The sequence below is a fragment of the Stenella coeruleoalba genome (assembly GCF_951394435.1).
Source record: "Stenella coeruleoalba genome assembly, chromosome: 18".
Lineage (NCBI taxonomy): Eukaryota > Metazoa > Chordata > Mammalia > Artiodactyla > Delphinidae > Stenella > Stenella coeruleoalba.
The window spans coordinates 21,046,156-21,067,215 of NC_137164.1; the positions used below are offsets into that span (position 1 = coordinate 21,046,156).

At 40.0% G+C, this 21,060-nt stretch overlaps 1 protein-coding gene across 2 annotated transcripts in view; it reads right to left on the bottom strand.

The window, feature by feature from the left end:
* Positions 1 to 21,060, bottom strand: part of COG3 (component of oligomeric golgi complex 3) — a 57,781-nt gene that overhangs the window by 18,570 nt on the left and 18,151 nt on the right. For both annotated transcript variants that reach the window (XM_079903464.1, XM_079903463.1), the window contains exons 10-18: positions 20,614 to 20,740; positions 19,927 to 20,018; positions 18,707 to 18,846; positions 17,120 to 17,280; positions 14,232 to 14,343; positions 9,930 to 10,054; positions 6,670 to 6,759; positions 2,932 to 3,052; positions 78 to 166 (exon numbers count right to left, since the gene is read on the bottom strand). In XM_079903464.1, coding sequence (XP_079759590.1) covers positions 78 to 166; positions 2,932 to 3,052; positions 6,670 to 6,759; positions 9,930 to 10,054; positions 14,232 to 14,343; positions 17,120 to 17,280; positions 18,707 to 18,846; positions 19,927 to 20,018; positions 20,614 to 20,740 — 1,057 coding nt within the window. The remainder of the gene's footprint in view (positions 1 to 77; positions 167 to 2,931; positions 3,053 to 6,669; positions 6,760 to 9,929; positions 10,055 to 14,231; positions 14,344 to 17,119; positions 17,281 to 18,706; positions 18,847 to 19,926; positions 20,019 to 20,613; positions 20,741 to 21,060) is intronic.

Here is a 21,060-nt window from a genome sequence, read left to right on the forward strand (position 1 = left end):
TTATGTGCCTAGAAATTACCAGACATGTAAAGAATATCGTTTATCTCCCACCACCAAGAAAACAGACTCCTTCTCACCTCCAACAAGAACTCTATCAAGGCATTGTTGCTATTCAGCCTAAAAAATCTTGGAACAGTCATAGGATTCAGGATTTTAAATGCTGCATCTGTGAAACAAAATTACTCATCCAGTGAACATGTACAGTTTCAACAGAAGCCAAGTTCCTATTTCAGTGTGTAAACATACACTAGTTCTCTATTACCACAGAGCAAGAGGGGTGTCATTTCCACCAAGTCACCTCCACGAGTGGATAAGGTTAGTGCCAACAACGGCTACAGCACTCACACACAATTATCTTCTAGAACTCAGAATTGCAAAATGACTATTAATCACAATTATTCATTTATAGAAAAAAAGAAAAAGGATAAATGGTAATCAATACCTTAAAATTTCACTGCTTTACTTTTATGATGCTAAATAGGTTTTTAAAGAAAAATTCATATACTTACCCAGCTTCCTTTGTTTAAGATCTGGCTGGCACAGAAATTTATTCATTTGAAGCAGAGAATAAACTAATGTGTCAGCCAGAAGAAAAACACCAAAAGGACATATTTACCCCTTAACCTCCAGACTAATTAGAGTCTATGCAAAGTACAAATAGGTCTCATTGATGTTCAAATGCAATAAGGTATAACGTTAGTCATGAGAGGTTAGAGGCTTAAAAGTAAAGATAGCAAGTATTATTAAGTGATAGTCAGAAAAGATCATTTCTTTGCTTTGCCTTGGCAGGCTGGAGAAAGCAAAGCATGAAATGCTTCCAACCCTGGTTTTACAAGAACACACCAGACTGTACTCCCTGCCTTGATCCTGATCTTACTGGGAAAACAAAACACAAACAACACACCTCTCTATCAGATTCAGAGTAAAGCTTTAGTAAATGACTCTTTGTTTCTGCTGCCTTTTCTGTAAGAAACCTGAACAACTGCAGGTGATCATATGGCAGGATTACATAACCCTCATAAGGTTTTAGGGAAAACATACTTTATACCAAAATTTGCCAAAATTTTAGAGTATTTCATTTTCTCACACCTCAGTGGATCTGTAGTAGAACGAAGCAGCAACAAATTATGAATTAGAAAAAATACGAAAGAAAATAGATCAGCCCTGCTTCGTCCCATTACTTAAATAAAGTAAGGACTATCAGCGCCTGGCATTCCTCAAGGTTAAGGCACTATTTCCACACCTCACACTGAAAGGAAAGCAGGAAATCAACCAGAATGGCTGCGTGATGGCAGCCTCCGATGAGAATAAACTAAAAAAATTATGCATTCTGTAAGGGCAAAAGCCAGAAAATCTGGCTGCTGTTTAAAAACAAAATTACAAAGTATATGAATAACATACAGGCTTACTACCTAATACCAGCAGAGGGCTTCCCTGGTGGCGCAGTGGTTGGGAATCCGCCTGCCAACGCAGGGGACACGGGCTCAAGCCCTGGTCCAGGAAGATCCCACATGCCGTGGAGCAACTAAGGCCATGCGCCACAACTACTGAGCCTGTGCTCTAGAGCCTGCCAGCCACACCTACTGAAGCCCACGTGCCTAGAGCCCATGCTCCACAAGAGAGAAGCCACCGCAGTGAGAAGGCCACGCACCACAAAAAAGAGTAGCCCCCGCTCGCCACAACTGGAGGAAGCCCGTGTGCAGCAACAAAGACCCAATGCAGCCAAAAATAAATAAATAAATAAATGTCACCAGAACCAAAAGGTATTCCCTGTGGTGAAAAGGAGAGTGCATTAGGAAGAGAAAAAGAATAAGCTGTTTTAATATGACTCATGATGAGACGATTTGGCTCTCAGGTGAGTTAAATCAAGTCCGCTATTTTATAAACACAGTCATTAGGAAAGTAAGAACCTGCTCCTCTTGGAAATCCTATTATGTGGAGTTCCTCTAAACCACAGAATACAGAAAGTAATTTGAATGGCTATGAATTTTCTCAATTCCCCCAATACATAAGCGAGAAATTCATTCATTCCATAAACAGACGGCGTAAGGTGTTAGAGCTTACTTCTCTTGGAAATGGTTAAGAAAAGATAAAGTTTAGATAAATTTGTAAGTAATTAAAGGAGATGGATATTTATGGTATATCCTTAACTGTTTAAGATCAACATCTTAGAAAATAACTACTTTGAGCTTTTAGAAATCATCACTTGTTAATTCAGTCAGAAACAAACCATCAGGATGGATGAATCACCTTTCCCAAGATGATTCCATGTCTATTACCGACTCAAAGTCCCTATCTACATGATTACTTAACAACCAGCTGATTTAATAATAATACAACTTGAGTTTATTTAAGCACCTTAAGCTTACAAAAGCACTTTAATATGTATTTTCATTTATTTTCACTGTTAATGATATTGATACTCTGGTGACAGCATCTCGACAAGCGGATTCTGCTTGTTTTACACAGGGTAGGGAAGCTAAAACACACATTTAAGATCACAAGAGCCAGGAAATGATGGGCCAGGCACAGAACCTGACTCAGACTCTTAGATAAGTACTCTTCCTATTTTACCCAGCTGGCTGTCTCAGTTTCTATGAACTAACAAACCCAACGCAATGTTTAAAATCACTCCAATTAGCTGACACTCTTAGGTAGTTATTATAGTGATTTTTCACTTTTTAACTGGTTATGGTAATATGTGGCAGAGTCTAAGAGAGGTAATCCTCTTTTGCAAGCTGAGATGCTCAGATATAGCTCTCTCCATAAAGAAGATCCAGCGAGTTAGATGTAGCTAGGATGCTGACAGGCAACACGCCTAGCAAGCAGAGCATGCATGCAAATTGCAGATGAACATACGACAAACCTATAACCTGTGCTGACACATCAGGTCCAGCACACCCAACTGTGCCAGCCAGGACAACGGAGTACCTCTAGTTTTCTTGAGGTCCAGGGAAATTTCCTTAATGGTGAATTCAGTGTGAAATGGAGCGATCTGTTCACGGAGAATCAAAAGGTGCTTTATTAAGAAAAGCTGTCCATCAATCTGAGTCTAAATTGAAAGACAGAAAAATGGATATTATCACAGGTGAAATAAAAATAGGCGCACATAAAACACATGTTATTAATCAACATTCATCTATCTAGGTCTATGGCCCTTAGCCTAACTATATGGTACCAATACTCCTTTGTTGTGCGATGAACTCTTCCCATATTTCCATGTTAGAATTATCTGGAAAAATCTTGCTACTAACTCTATCACCTGTTCTATTTAGTAAACCCAAGGAAGTAAATCAGACAAAAAGGTTGTAAAGCAACGCATTTAGAAAGAGAAGGCAAATCTACTCTAACCTGGTGCAGAAATAGAAGAAACCACGTGGTCCAGTATCAGCACAGAGCAGGAATTAAAAGCTCCAAGTACAAGCACGACTCTGATCTCCCAGGGCTTCCTAGTTTCTCTCAGGAGCCTGGCTTTCACTGTTTGGTCAGAGTGGTTTCAATACACAGAGTATCAGAAATACTCATATTTATATAGAAGTACAAAAGGAGCCTCCAAATGCAAAATGATTTGGGGTTACCATTTTGGATTATCCGGCCAGCAACAGAGCACTGACTACCTACACCCCGGAGAGGCCCTGCATTTCCTTCTACCCTCTCAGGACTCATCCACAAGAGTCTTGTGAATCAAGCTTAGTTCTCAAGCTCCGACCCAGTCCCAAAATAGTGAATAATCATGGCCCTCATTTCAGAAAAGAGTCTGTATATTAAGAAGAGCTAGGCTATGTTTGCTCCTTCTTGCTGCTACTCAAGACGCAATCTTACTTTGAAAATATTTTTAATGAAATTATACTGCATTAGGAAAAGAATAAAGTTGTCCTTCAGTAAGCAATATAGGCATACCTCAGAGACATTACGGGTTTGCTTCCAGACCACTGCAATAAAGTAATTATCACAACAAAGCTAGTCACATGAATTTTTTTGGTTTCCCAGTGCATATAGAAGTTACATTTAGGGCTTCCCTGGTGGCGCAGTGGTTAAGAATCCACCTGCCAATGCAGGGGACACGGGTTCGAGCCCTGGCCCGGGAAGATCCCACATGCCGCAGAGCAACTAAGCCCGTGCACCACAACTACTGAGCCTGCACTCTAGAGCCCGTGAGCCACAACTCCTGAGCCCCTACACCTACAGCCCGTGCTCCGCAACAAGAGAAGCCACTGCAATGAGAAGCCCATGCACCACAACTAACAGTAGCCCCTGCTCACCACAACCAGAGAAAGCCCACGTGCAGCAACGGACACCCAATGCAGCCAAAAATACATTTATTTTTTTAAAAAAAAGTTACATTTACACCATACTGCAGTCTATTATGTGTGCAATAGCATTGTCTAAAAAAACAATGTACATAACTTAATTTTAAAATACTTTATTGCTAAAAATGCTAGCCATCTTTAGCGATAAAGTATTTTTAAATAACTATCGTCTGAGCCTTCAACAAGTCGTAACCTTTTTGCAGTAGTAACATCAAAGATCACAGATCACCATAATATAATAATGAAATCTGAAATATTGAGAGACTTAACTAAATGTGATACAGACACACTAAATAAGCATATGCTGTTGGAAAAATGGTGCCAATAGACTTGTGCAATGCAGGGTCGCCACAAACCTTCAATTTGTAAAGAACAAAAACACCCCGCAGTATCTGTGAAGTGCAATGAAGCGAAGCACAATGAGAGGAGGTGTGCCTGTATAAACTTTAAAGAGGTTATTAAAGTGACTCTTCTCTGTTCTCTCTCCCTGTCTCCCCCCCTCCTAAATAAACACAGAATCAACATGTAAGTGCGATTTATTTGATGGAAGCTCACTGTGCTCTGGGACACAGAACATTAGCCAAGTAGGAAAAGCTACACATTTTGAATGCTCGCTCTATTTTCAAAAGAACTAACAGCTCCAATGGAGAAAATGGTATAATATAGATTGAATTTACTGAAGCTGTTGTGATCCAGCTTTGTGTTAGTTTACTGATATACTAGGTACTCGATTTAAGTATGTAAGAAGAATTTCTTGCCCTAAGAAATTCTCTAAGACATTAAGCCATTTTCATTGACCACTTTTTTTAAAAGTTGAAAGGCAGAAAGCATAAACTCAGTCATGAAAATAAATTAGCTAATTCTTACCAAATTGAGGGCTTCTTCATACATACTTAAGCACCTTATAATATGAAGGAAACTGAGTTAATAAAAGAGAATAGCCTTACAGGCAATGAGGGCAAAAGACTGAATAATCAAAAGGCTTTTCACTCCCCCCTTTAAAAAGAGGACAGTGGTACAAGAGGACATAAGTATATGAATTTTTTTTTTCAATTAGGTCACTTTTTCCTCTGATAATCTAAGAAATACATACTCATTGTAAAATATGTGGAAAGTAAAGGAAGTGTAAGGAAAAGAAAGAAAAAATCATCTATAGTCACCCAAAAGCTTTCACCGTTACTTTTTTTTAACACATATGTCATTACATAAAGTCATAGCGTATATCTGATTTGTATCCTGTGCTTTTTTTTGCCTTAACATATTTAAGTTAAATTTTATTATTTCATTTTTTTAAATTTAATGTCTGTGTAATATTCCACTATATGGAATATACCACAATTTATTTAACCGTTTCCCTAATATTAGACAAGCGTTTCCTAATTCTACCTACCATACCATAAAAAAATGTGAGAGCTCAGACTTGGAAATACTTTTTAAACTTCAACCTGCCTGTCTATAACTTAACTTTCCATTCTCTTCTAGTCCCCCTGTCAAAATTTCATTTCAACTCTCGATTTCATGAATGGGAGCATATGGTGGTCACAAAGATAGAGCTTTTCTATGGTCCCAAATTCTTTTGTGAGGAGATTTCTGTTTTTTGGTTTTAATTTATCTAAAGTCTTGAAGTTAGAAACCAAGTTTATAAACCTGGAAGTCCAGAAAGGTTCACAGGTTTGAAAACTCCCAGCAGCTATGAAATTCTGGCTGGACACACCCCGGACAGCTTCCTCCCTGTAAGTGGCAACAGGTATTCTAAGTGGAGAGCAAGGTAGAGCAGCACTCCGAACCATACCTTCTGAAAAAAGTCTCAGGGGCCGTGGGAGAAGCACACGTCAACAGCCTTCAGCCCCAGACCCCTTCTTCTCGATTAAAAACTCTAAGTTACAAAATCATAAATCATGGCAACTACTTCTAGTCACATAACCCACAGGCCACAACTGCCTGTCTTCCAAACTGACTGGCTGATTCCCTCCAAGTGAGGCCATTCAACTCTTTAAAATGTCATTGCAGGGATGATTATAAATTGCTACATTTCCTTGAAAACACTGTTTTGGTATTTCGAGGAAACAGCAGTCCAGTACCTCCCAGTTGCTAAGGCTAGAACAAGAAACCTTCATCCTATAGAATTTATCATCTAAGTATCACTTCTGGCACTTTAGCAAAGCTGGCACTCTCATATAGAGCAGTCTTTATTGAGCACTAAAGTGAAGTACTAGCTTCTCTCAAAGGGCCTCAAAATTAAATCATATTAAACAAATCCTACTGCCAAAATGGCTTTAAATTTCTGTGCCTGTAAATTAATGCTGCATCCCACAATATTACTATAGGCGATAAGATTTCATCTAACACTCTATCAAACCTTCTTTTTGCTGATAGACTCTGATGCTCCAAGTAACGACTGAACACAGGCCGCCAAGGCTTCTTGTGATAATCCTTGGAATACTGCCCTCTGGTGAAATAAAAGAGAAACATCACCTTGCAGCACTTCAAAAACAGAAAAAAGGAAAATCATAGGCTCTGAGTACAGCCTGCTTGCCCTCATCTGACGGATTAATTTATTACTACCAGTATTCCTCCTGGAGTTTCCTATTCCCATGCAACCTTTCTAGACCAGCACATAGTTTCCTAATTTGCATCTCCCAAAACACTCATGTGACCCTTCCACAATATTTCCTGAGCACCTATTTCATGCAGCTCTGTGCTAGATGCTGGAAGTACAGTGGTAGGTTCACAAGGCAGATGTGATTCTGACCTCATGGAGCCCTCACTCCAGCATGATCTCATGTTACAGGCTGTTTTTTAGATACATAAAACCAACTTTATAACAAGGCCTCGGTAGGAATTCCCTGGCAGTCCAGTGGTTAGGACTCTGAGCTTCCACTCCCTGGTCAGGGAACTAAGATCCCGCATGCCACGTAGCACGGCCAAAAAAAAAAAAAAGCCTCAGTAAATCCACTTCTAAAAATGTACCCCAAGTAAAATCAGTACTGTATTCTAAGATTCATGCACATGGCTCTTCATCACAATATTATTTAAAACAGCAAAAAAACCTGGAAATAACTTAAATGTTCAATGATAGGAGGCTGACAAATAAAATACTCGTAAATCTAAATTATAGAACACTGTGCATGAAATCAAAGAATGCTAAATAGGAGGTGGTGCAATTCTTATAAAACATAATTAAGTAAAAACAAAATCAGGTTACAAAATAGAATGTGAAGCATGATTAATTTAATTCTGCCATTTCTATATCTTCCTAGAGGTGTGGGATGTTGGTCTCAGAAGGGACTCCTGTCAGTTCCCTTGGAACTGATGGATGGGTAGGAGCAAAATTTTTATTATTAGGCCCTGTTCTGGGCTCTGGGCTCATACCTGATGCTTTATTCGCTTTTTGTACCGCTTCCCTAACTTCTGTTTCTCATGAGGCTACTGTATAGTAAGAAGAGATGAGGGCTGCCTCTTGCCAGGAAGACCGAATATGCGCAGCTTAGATTGAGGCCCTCTCTCCTGCTCAGCCTTGATGGGGTTTTCATTGGATTTGTCTCTCCTCTCCTTTGCTTGGTAAGATAGAGAGGGAGACGATTCGGATGTAAGCTAGGTGAAAATGTAACGGGCAGGCCTAGGGCAGAAAATAAAAACAGGCAGAGTAACGTCCTTGGGCCCACCTCCTGTTTGGCTCAAATTCCTGTTAAGCACCTAAGAGGCTTCACCAGGGTCTGTGATGACAATGGGTTCTATGTGGAATGTGGCTCTGCATTATTTCCCTTGGGATCCTGGCTCCACTGTAGGAAGTTTCTGAATCCCAACCTAACACCATCATTCAATACACCTCCTGGGGGGACCTGGGGAAGAAAAATTGCCAATGTCCAAACCCCCCTCTGGAAGAGATCTCAGCAGCTGGGCAGAAGGCTGAGACATCTAATTCTTTAGAGGTGATCTGGCCTCACCCTAAAAGTCCCAGAACTGAGCAAAAGGCACTTTCTGGTTGAATTTCAAAATCTCCAAGCACAAACTCCAGTAACGATGCAGTTTAAAATAGACACCAAGTCGTGAGCACTCTAATGAACGAATGAGTCAACTGTGCAACTTTGCTCAGGCCCGAGGACTCTGAGGTACAGCGCATCTCAGAGTGGGAGGAGATATACATGTACCCTTCTGAACCATATTCTTAAGAAACAGTGGCATCTGGACAATTCATTACATGACCATTATATTTAATCCCTTCTCTCTATATCCTGTTTCAGTTGTAACAATCAAATTAATTTTTTAAAAGTGAATTAGGGAATTCCCTGGCAGTCCAGTGGTTAGGACTCCGTGCTCTCACTGCTGTGGCCCGTGTTCAACCCCTGGTCGGGGAACTAGGATCCCACAAGCCGTGCGGCATGGCCAAAAAAACAAAACAAAACAAACAAACAAACATATAAAAGTGAATTAAAATCACTGATTTTTATAAACTATTTTGGGTTTAACACTGACAATAAATAAATGTAGACAAATCTGATCATTCAGGGATTGATACGCATATCATTAAACTGGAATGCTTAAAATAAATGTTACCTAAAATAAATGCACAGTATAAGCTGGGGCTAAAAAAACTAAAAGGGTACTGCTAATTTTAGCAGATAATTAAAATTAGCCCAGGGTTAGAAACATGTAGTCCGACAACTACTTGTTAAGGAAGCTGATTTAAACTGAGTGCAAAACTAAAGTAGTTGCATTTAGTACTATATGTATATTATACCTATGTGACATTGGACATAACCTTTCTGCATCTCTTTTTCTTCATCTATAAACTAAGATGAATTAATCAGTAGTTTTAAATGTTATTTGTAGCCATAGACGCCTATAAGAAACGATAAAAGCTATAGGTCTTTTCCTCAGAAAGACACAAATACAAACATACAGACAAAATTTTACACACAACTTCAAGGTGTTCACAGACTACCCAAAGCCCATTAGAGCAGCGGTCCCCAACCTTTTTGGCACCAGGGACCAGTTTCGTGGAAGACACTTTTTCCACGGATGGGATCGGGGGTTGGTGGCTCAGGCAGTAATGGGAGCGATGGAGAGCAGCAGATGAAGCTTCACTTGCTAGCCCGCTCAACCTCCTGCTGTGCAGCCCCGTTTCTAACAGGCCACGGACAGGTACCAGTCCCAGTCCATGGCCCGGGGGCTGGGGACCCCTGCATCAGAGGATTCTGAGGGTCTACAGAATGCTCAGGTTAAGAATCTCTAAATTAGGGGGCTTCCCTGGTGGCGCAGTGGTTAAGAGTCCGCCTGCCAATGCAGGGGACACGGGTTCGTGCCCCGGTCCAGGAAGATCCCACATGCCGCGGAGCGGCTGGGCCCGTGAGCCATGGCCACTGAGCTGTGCATCCGGAGCCTGTGCTCCACAACAGGAGAGGCCATAACAGTGAGAGGCCCATGTACCGCAAAGAAAAAAAAGAATCTCTAAATTAGATTGATCTTAAAGTTATCTCTGTATCTAAAAATCTTATTATTCTCATCTAATACCAAACAAAATATATTATATCAAGATCTTAAAATTTAAATTAAACAAATATTTTAAGTGAAAGAGCACGCAATTTACAGTAAAGATGTAAGAATTTACACACGTACATCTATACATCTGTACAATTTGGAGAGACAGACGAGAGTTCGTCGGACTGTAGGATACCACATTCCATGAAGATCTGCTGGAGAAATTGTGGTCTGTGCTCTAGGACCGAGAGATTCGGTTGAACCTAAAATCCCAAATGGAGAAGACGACATTTCACACACGGAGGTCTGTCTTATTTGCATAGCAATTATAAACTGTTAGTTCTCACTAGCTATCAATGGCTGGAGGTATCCATTTTCTCTAGCCTCGCCTTTAATCGAGAATGCCAAAGGGAACCTAAATCAGCGACAGGTGAGATTTAACACACTGAGAACGCACGTGACTACACACATATGTACACTCCAGCCTCACGCACTCAGCCCAAGTTGCTCTCTCCGAACTGTGATAGATAATCTTCATGGACTACATGAGCAGTATACACATACTGCAGAATACCATGCAGCCGATAAAAAGGAGACAGGTCTAGATGCCGTCACGTGGAAGCAAGCGGGAGGTGGGGGAGTGACAAGAAAACAAAGCACGTTAAGCAGGAAGATTAATCGAAGCCGGTCTGCCTGACAGCCTGCCTTCCATGTGCTCAACTCCATCACTTATAGGCCTACTTAGTGTATGTAATTCCCAAGTGACCAGAGCTGAGTGCCCTTCCCCCCACCCGCCCCACCCAAAAGGTAGCCCCAGCAAGCATGAGGAGGAGCATGGGGGGGGTGGTGCCTGAGCAGAGACACGTCTGTAACAGACGCACCATCACTCTGGTGGAGGGACCAGAGTTCACACGAGCCAGGAAAGTGAGGCTGGGACCATACTTTGGGACAAGAGGGGATACTGAAATATGGACTGGGTATTAGAGCACATCAGGAAACATTACTAAATTTTTTAGTGCAATGATGGTTTATGGTTCTGCGAAAGATGACCTTTTTTTTTTTGGAGAGGTGCTGAAATACTCAAAGGTAAAGTGGCAATGATGACAATAACTTACTTTAAAATGATTAGCAAAAATATATACATACTACAATAAAATGTTAAGTATTGAATCTGGGTGGTGGGCACAGGGATTCATTGCATCATTCTGTTTATTTGAAATTTTTTTAATAATAAAAGAAGAAAAGTAAAGCCAAGCAGAACAGAATTCCTTTTTTAAAAAAAGAGCTAGACGGAATTCCCCTGGCAGTCCAGTGATTAGGACTCTGTGCTTCCACTGCAGGGGGCCCAGGTTTGATCCCTGGTGGGGGGAACCAAGACCCCACAAGCCATGCGGCGTGGTCAAAATTTTTAAAAATTTAGGAAGAGCTAGATCTGCATATGCTCAGAAGGAGAAGTGGTGCTCGCAGAGTGGCTTTATGCGGGAAAGGGCAGAGGGCAATGCTGAGGGCTGGTGCTTTCACTTCATGGTTCTGTAAGCTTAGTTGTTTTTCAAAAGCATGTAATACTTGTAGAATTCTAAAAAGCTCTTCCATAAGGCCTTACTTTAAACTAAGATACCTACGTTATAAAAAAATTTCTTAAGGAAAAAGAATAAACTGGACAAATTATATCACGGAATACTCAGGAGGTTAAGTATCCTTAGTTGTGCTAAGAATGAGGATATCTGCGGGATTCCTCCTTCAAAATAAAGAGCCAAAAGGGTACTCCCAAATTAAAGTTTAGTGCAATAAATGTATTTATGTAGTTCAAAGTCAGAAGTCAACCTACTTGTTCATTTTTTCACTCTCCTGAGAAGAAGAGTTAATAGCTAAAATAGCTGACTGGGGAGAGTTTATTTACACAGCAAGTCGCCAGGTAAGGTGCCTACTGGCTGCCTCTTCTGAAGAGCTGAGCAAACCCGGTAGCAGGGCTTCTGCATCGGCTCCCGCCGTGGGCCCCCACCACCCTCCCTCTGCAAGCCTGCCGCTGCCCTCACTTCTCCATGCAGAGAACAAGGCCCATGCGTTCTGAAGACACTCATCGTCGGCCTCCTCACACCGTGAGCCCTCCACCAACTTGACCTGACACTACTCCCATGACATGAACATCACATCACTTGAAGGCCTCACTTCAGAGCAATCTCATTTTCTCACTTCTGACATACTCTGGAAGCAGGAGAAGTGATTACACTCGTTCTTTTCTTTTTTGCTCCCCTTGCCACCAGACTCAGAGCCTTGCTTCCCATCCCAAATTCCATGTCTATTCTGAACAGCATCGACAACCTTAGGGATGACCCCTATGGTTATCCTTGCCCGTCTCAACTCCAAAGACCTTCACTTCCATCCCTGCACCCCCTACTCCAGACACAGTTTCTTATGACTTTCTTTCAGAATTGCTTTCTACAGACCTTCTTATTACTCCAAACTATTCCACCTCTTAATCATGAAAACTCAGCATCCCACCCTCTAACCACGATATCCTCCCATTTCCTATTTCTCACCTCTTTACTCAAATCACTCTGCCGACCCCTCCTCCTCTGGCTTAATCACACCCTCTGACCCCTCTGGCTGTCCTTCCCCTGTCAGCCCAGCGCACCCCCTCCCTCCATCTGCTCCTAAGACTCTCTCCCCAGACTTCTGTTACTGTCACTCTACTCTCTGTCCTGGCTGATCTCATACAAGTCCGAAGCATCAAGGGTCCTCACTCTTTACCTCTGAATCAGCTGCCTCTTTATAGCTCTAGAGCTAGTGCTGTCCAAGAGGACTCTTATGTGAATCATAAATGTGACACATTAAAATGCCACATTAAAAAAGGTAAAACTAGTGGAACTACTTTGAATATATTTTATTTAATCTAACAGATCAAAAATCTCATTATTTTAACATATAATCAATATAAAAATTATTAATAAGATACTTTTTATTCTTTATTTCATACTAAGTTTTTGAAATTTGTTGTGTATTTACACACAGCACATTCGGACTAGCCACATTTCACATGCTCTATGGCTCCCGTATTGGACAGCATAACTCTAGATACATTTAATACAGATCTCTCGGTTGTTCCACATGGATCTTACTCAATCTTCCTTAGCCCCCATATCTAGTGCGTCACCAAATTCTACTGATTCAAACTTCTAACTATATCCCTCATCTATACACTTCTCTCCATCCCCCCCCATCAACGCCCTGGTTCAAACCACCTTTACCTTTCAGATGGAAAAACACAACAACATCCTAACCAGTCTCCACAGCTCTACCAACAACACCTTAATGTAATGCCAGGCATGAGTTAAAGAATAAGCTTTACTGGGGAAAGGTACAAGGCCAGGGTTGGTAAGACAGAAATGTACTCTAGTCTCTCCAGTAACTCTTCAAGCGGCTAACTAGACCAAGATGTGTATTAGGACACGGCATGGGTTCTATTCCAGAGGAGGAAATTTCAGCTCCCTATGGTCTCTCTTCCTATAGGGCAGGCGTGATAGAACGGCTTTGTCAGATGGGGAATACTGAGGCTGTTGGGCAGTCTGGATTTGGGGTGTCAACTGTTACAGAGTTGACTCAGAATAAACTGATGATGCACTAAGCCTGGGGATTTGGGGGCAGCTGGGGCTCTTTAAAGCCCATGGAGTTACAGTACCCCCAACTCCCAGTCAGTCCCACATGGAGCTGAGTCTGAGTGTCACTCTTACAGCTGAGGGGTGAGGAGAAGGGGTGCCCTACTTCTCATCTAGCCTGTTGTCTAGATAACTCATCAGTTATCCAGGGTGAATCTTGGACAATTTTGTTCCTTGCCTAACAGGTACCCTAGTCCAAGCTATCCCATACGTTTCTGTCAATTTTTTTACCCGAGTCCTAGGCGCTCAATACATTTTTAAAAATGCAAATCTGATGGTACAATTAGGTAGAATTTCAAAGTCCATGAGATTATCACCTGACACCTATCACAAGCTGGCCTGTTTTGCCTGCTCCTTCCTGCAGGAACCGGTACCCAAACTCAGCAAACCACCTGACATCCCCAAAGCAACCATGGTCTTCCATTCCTGTATGCCGTCCTCCATGTGATTCTATCTTAAAACAACCTTATTTCACCTGACTCTCTCATACTCATCAACACTACAGCTTTCAGATTCCACACCTCTCACTGAATCAGCCTTCCTGCACTCAAAGTTCATCCCCCTTCACAATTCTGATGCCCTTTTCCCATGGTCCAAGAGTGCCCTGTGCCTACCTTTATCCTGTCACCCCTGAATTACGCCTGTGGCTTGCCAATCTCCCCCTGCTAAAGTGTGGGCTCCTCAAAGGCACAAGCTGCTTTTCTTGCCTGAGACATGACAAGTCCTCAATAAAAGTTTATTAAATGAATGAATAAAAGCTGGAAGTTAAAACATCATGACATACCAGATTTTGTTAGATTATTAGGAGGCTCTGCTTCTTCTAACTGAACATCTGAAAACAAAGCTTCTGAAGGTGGTACCTTCTTCTGCTCATCTTTTAAACTCTGTGCAATTTGCTGTATAAAGAAATCAGAAGGAACATTAAAGTGTAGTTTTCAGCTGTGTTTAGCAATAGGAACACATTTTTTCTATAAGGTAAAAAAATATATACTAATTAATGGATAAACGAACTAATGAACTATGCCAAAACAACACATGGAGATGAAAAAGTTAAATTGGTATAGAGTGTCTCTCTTCTCATAAAGGCATACATAGCCTTTTCTGAACCACTAATTTCAGAACCATTACAAGGTATCTGCTGAAGAGAGTCAAATATACAAGGCTCAGATTAGAAGCTTAATTTTCCATTTTACATTTAGAAACAAAGTATTCATATTTAAGACTGGGTACATTCTAGATGTCAGAAATGCTTTTATCAAGGAGTTGGCAAACTCAAACTACAGGTTTTCTCTTTATGTGAAAACAGCTACAGTTTGTTATTTTTTAAGCAGATTTTTAAAAATTATCTTATGGACTGAGACTATTTAACTCTTTTTCACTATCTAAAGAATATCATCAAATATACACAGGTCACTAACTACTAAGTTGGCAATGAAAATCCTACTTATTTACATTGGTTATAAAGGTGGAAATATACAGAAATGAAGGCCTAACACAGCAGTCCCCAACCTTTTGGCACCAGGGACCAGTTTCGTGGAAGACACTTTTTCCACAGATGCAGGGGAGGGTGGCTCAGGCAGTAATGCAAGAGATGGGGAGCAGCTGTAAATACAAATGAGGCTTCGCCTGCTCACCCGCCACTCACCTCCTGCTGTGCGGCCTAGTTCCTAACAGGCCATGGATGGGTTGGGGACCCCTGGCCTAACAGACACCCACCTACTGCCAAAAAGAATAGCCAGAGAACTGTTTAGGAGACAGGTTCTGTATCAGTCAGGCCCGTCCTTTCATTCTGCAAACAGAAACCAGAAAGTATAGCTAATCCCTAAATGGCACACAGATGTCACAGCCAGATCACCTTAAATCCCTGACCTTCACCAAAAGAAAAACAAAGCAAATAGATTTACTGGAAGCAGTACACTTAAAACAAGAGGTCAGGCTTCCCTGGTGGCGCAGTGGTTGAGAGTCCGCCTGCCGATGCAGGGGACACGGGTTCGTGCCCCGCTCCGGGAAGATCCCACATGCCGCGGAGCAGCTGGGCCCGTGAGCCATGGCCGCTGAGCCTGCGCATCCGGAGCCTGTGCTCCGCAACGGGAGAGGCCACAACAGTGAGAGGCCCGCGTACCGCAAAAAAAAAAAAAAAAAAAAGAATCCACCTGCCAATGCAGGGGACACGGGCTCGATCCCTGGTCTGGGAAGACCCCACATGCTGCGGAACAACTAAGCCCGTGCGCCACAACTACTGAGCCTGCGTGCCGCAACTACTGAAGCATGCGTGCCTAGAACCCATGCTCTGCAACAAGAGAAGCCACTGCAATGAGAAGCCTGTGCACAGCAATGAAGAATAGCCCTTGCTCACCTCAACTAGAGAAAGCCCGTGCGCAGCAACGAAGACCCAAGGCAGCCAATAAATAAATAAATAAACAAATTTTAAAAAATAATAAAAAGAAAACACTCAGGATGCTGGCCATGTGTTGACTAAATAAACATACCAAATGTATCACTAAATTAAACTGGGAGGGGGTATATAGTAAACTCAATCACCTAACATCCTATCAGACAGCACTATTAAAACAGGTATCCTATCTAGAATGTAAAGACTGATACAAAGGAGACAAGGAAAGGAGGGGAGGAAAGGGAGAGAGCACAACTCCCTAGATCCGGCTGAGAAACAGACATGTTTATACCAGTCTGCCCAAGAAGCTGGAGCTGCTGAAGGCCCCCACCAAGAAGGGGGCAGCCTCCTCCTCCACCAAGATACCTTCCTAAGGATACAGCCCCAGCAGAGGCCATCTCTGCAGACCCCTCCTCTGTGCTCAGACCTGTGCAGGTGACCCCATAGGGAGGAGGGATATGCTCCCCAGAGCCTGGGGTTGTGCCTCAAACTTTACTGTGGGTCTGGCCCATGGGCAGGTGATCAGCAGGTCTGAAACGCACTGACTGGTTGGCTTCCCAGGGTGCCAAGAACTCAGTATAGGCCAAGGCCGGGAGGATGCCTTCACCAAGTTCCTGTGTTCCCCCCTCACCCTTCCCATATCCAGTCTTCACTGGCTTAACCTGGAGCAATAAACCTGATTTTGTCATTCAAAAAAATTAATAAACAAATAAAAAGAATTTCCAGGTTCTAATTCTGTTTAAGCACTAATACCCTATGCATTATTTTAACTCTGTACAGCACTCAAAGAAAATGAAGATACATATGTAACTGAAAGATTAGTGAGATGTACCTAAGTCTTCAAACCATAAACTGGACACCAGCACTGTGTAATTTTGAGGAGACAACCACCAGAGTTTTTAATGAGAGAAGACGACACATGGTTATGTGACCATCAACTCTGGTGGCTTATATGTTATTAATCCTCTTCTATGCCACTTACCAAAAAAAAGAGAAATCATAGAAAGCACTAATTCTATTTAAAAATTGAGAAGACACGCTTCCTGGAAAAGGACAGAAAACCGAATCAAATGTTTATAAAATACAACTTGAAGGAGGGACAATCTAACAAATTATATCTGTTCAGTTTTTTTTAATTTTTATTTCCTATGATTTCATGGCAAGTTTATCTTGATTTTTGCATCCTGAATGAGAATTAAAAAGAAAAATCCTATTTTCACCGGTATAAAATATCGAAAAGTTGTGTGGGGTAGGGGAAAGATCAAATAAGAAGACCCTACCTCCATCATTACTAACTTATCAGGATACGCTAGATCTCCAGGAGCTGGTTTATAGCCTGTGATGTCTGTCTGAATGTAGATGTGGGTTCGGTAGACAAGTCGCTCTTGTACATCTTCCAACATCTGCTTTACTCCAGCTGCAAATGCCCCCAACTGTTCAGCTGATAAAAAAAGAAAGGTCAATCACCCATTCCTTCAGATTTAAAAAATACTTTCTTTAAACGAGCAAAAATATTACAAAATTGTCTAGTAATAGTATAAACCACTCTTGCTTCAGGGACTGGCTGTATTCTATTTTGGTATGACTTAATGACCTTAGAAAAATTTAATAAATGTCTTCCAATTTCCTCAAATTTAAAATTGGAAAATAAATTTGCCCTTACATCTTCTTCCTGGGACTCTGTGAAATAATTTCCATTATTAATGTGAATAATAATCTTATTTATAAGTGCTTTGTGTTTTTTTAAAAGGTATCTCTATAGCTTCGTACCAATCCTGAGAGACAGCTAAAGCAGCTTATTAATCAGGTTATCACCCCCATTTTGCAGATGGAGTCCCACAGACATTAAATGACTTGTTAACATTCTCACAAAGAAAAATGAATAAAAAAATAAAATGAGGGAATTCCTCAGCGGTCCAGTGGTTAGGACTCTGCACTTTCACTGCCGAGGGCCCGAGTTCAATCCCTGGTTGGGGAACTAAGATCCCACAAGCCGCGCAGTGTGGCCAAATAAATAAATAAAATGAGATATGCGTTTGTATAGAATTTCTTCATTTCTAAGATGCCATCAATGTTAAGACACACCAGTGATTCAGTATCAGCTTTCCAAGGGCTGGGGAGTTGGAGGCATTACACACTCATATAAATATTTACATTAATTTTAAAAATCATCTTTAATTCACAGGCATTAAAATGGGAGAAAATGTACATCTTAGAATGAACTAAATGCAATAGAATAAGAAACTCGGGAAGAGTAACAAACCTATAGTGTCTCTTAAGGAAAGTCAAAGTAAGGACAATAATTTCTGCCAGTAAAATGATTACCTGAAGGGTATTTCTTAAAGGTACCTAAGTATCACTAGGAAAATCATGTTTTTTATGACAATCAAACCAATTGTTAAAGCATGTATTAGATGAATAAAGTAGAGCTACTCCAGAGAATTGCTTTTCTTTATTTGTAATTTCAAAAAAGATGAATTACTACTATGTATGTATGCTAAAACAATTTCTGTTTTTTAAATTAAGACTATGCAATACAGTCAATTACTTTATGTACTCTGGTAATAGTGTACTAGAAATACCCAACCCAAAACTGATGGTCAGTTCTCTATGGATTTCAGATGCCAGAAAGAACAGTAGCTATAATTATTTTATTACTAATTTTGCCCAGATTTAAAAATTCTTTCCCCATTATTATTTAGTCACAGAATAAGGTGCATCTTGATTCAAAAAGAGACAAGGCATCAACCCAAGTTTTAAAAATACTGTTTATATAGGGATGGGGGGAGGTACTAATCTTTTTCAGATTCATTGAGCCATAGATATAATTAAAAAGACCTTTGAAATGATCATTTCTACTTATTTACCATTATTCTGTACATGATCTTCAAGCACCTCGTTTTTAAGAATCCCACAAAGTTCCGATAAAGTCTCTAAGTGAATAACGTGAATGATCAATGGCCTGAAGACATCATACAATGACACACACAGTTTCTCCAAAAGTTCACTAAAATGAAAGAATAAAACATGGTCATCAGCAGTAATCCTTTCAGTATTTCCTAATAGTTTAAAAGTCACCCTTGATTGCTTCCAGCCAAAACAAAACAAAACAAAATAAAACAAAAATATATATATATATATATACTGGAAAATAGTACGTGGGGACATTATATGATGAGAAGTGAAAGGCTGAAAGTAATTCTGTGAACTGTTTTTGCTAGAATCAATAATCAAGCTCAGAATTAATAAGCAATCCTCAACAATTAGCTGGCCCCAGCCGAGTGTCAATTTATTACAACTTGTACTTATGTTAGCAATAATTTTGTGTATGTCCTTTCAAAAACAATAAAAAATATTTCAGTAGACTTAATTCTCCTTTTATAACCTATACCACTATGAATCAAATGGTGACATTTTCCCCAGGAAAGATAGGTTCAAAACTCTTGAATACTTACAGACTTAGATAAACAAAACTCAAAATATTCTGGACATACACCAAGTATTTTGACAATTTTAAACATTTTAAAAGAAAAACATTAGGCTGTCTATACTCTTTATATTGTCAACAGTACTCTTCTATATATAGTATTCCATCAAAACCGTTAAGATATATTTGTCTCTTCCCCTTTACAAGAGTCATAATCTTGGAATTTTTTAACAGTCAAAACCACCAATATGAAGAACCCAAAAGTGACTGACAGTGGGTTTGAAAGACACTTTGAGAAAAATAAGGAAAAGGATTTTAAATAGTATCTACGTTTTTAAGTGTCCTTCATTAGTTAGAATCATAGAATTTTTTAAATAGAAGGAATTATTACACTTAGTGTAGATAAAGGGATCTAGATACCAAGATAGTTCCCTATACAGGATTCTTACTATCATAACTTATTGTCTCCATAATTATAAACAATATGAAAGCATGTTGGCCTTTAAGCTGCACATTTATTTCAAAATAAATAACCACTGTCCCATCCAACAAAAGTTAAAACACTCCATAGTTAACTTTAGAATACTCCTATAATAAGCCATTACAGCCATTAGCGAATTAAATCTTAAAAACAAGAGTTAGATTCCGTGTACCACCTACTCTAATTTTGATGTTGGTTTTGTAAAAAATTCGTTATAAAGTTGGTGCTCATCCTGGCATACATGAACCATAAAGGCACAGCCACTGCGAATCTGCGGGAAACAAACACACACCATCTACAGTTAGAGACACACAACAACTCCAGCATTTATGAAATAAAGCCAACATTTTATTTACAAAGAGACTATGCATATATAATTCATAAAAAAACTCCCTGAAGAACAGAAAATGGTTTTCTGCACAGTGGAACTATCGATGATTTTTATTTTCTTCTTTATGCTTTCTAAGCTTTTGACAATGAAAATTACTCTTCTAGTTGAAAAGTATTTAAAAAAATAATCTTTATTTTTTTTCTATAATCTGACTTAAAATCACACTAAACAAAAAAGCACTTCTGCAGCAAAAGCTAAGATTAATTTGTCTACATAAATCCAGAAACTTTGAAACTTCATCTTTCAAAAAACAATACTGATTTGTGAATCTTCATACTTCAAAAAATCAATCAAAATGAGAATATTTTGCCAAATTGAATGCTAATTACTAAACTAAATTTGTCATAACAGAAAGAAACATTATGTAAGTTTGTTGATATGGGGACCAAAACTTATTTACCCAAGTATAGTTTCTAGGGTATCATAACAGCTCAAAAGAAGGTTTAACATTAAACCACAACAGGCAGAAACTCACCAAGGCACAGTGGTCTCTGTTATTCTGGCTGGTTAACTCTGTTACAGTACAAGTAATACTAGGGCCCAAAAGGAGTTCCCGTTGATCAAGGTAACACTGGTGGATGTCATTTAGCAGTTGTTGGTATCTGATGAAAAGCAAATGAGATTGGAGTACTGTATAAACTTCTGATTTCAGATATGTAAATTAAATCCAATCTTAAATCCCAAAATAGGTTGCCAAACCTCCAAAGCTATATGGTTACTGCTCATTTGCCCACATTAAATACTAGAAATATTTATGTATATAAAGAAAAAACAAATCATAATGAACTACCATAACCTTCATCTTTTAAAGACAGATTTATCTTCCACAAGTAGTGATGTTACATCTACCTAAATGAGAAGGAAATCCTGCTATATGGGAAAAAGATGCCTTACAAACTCACCAAGTCAGGTCTGTGACCTT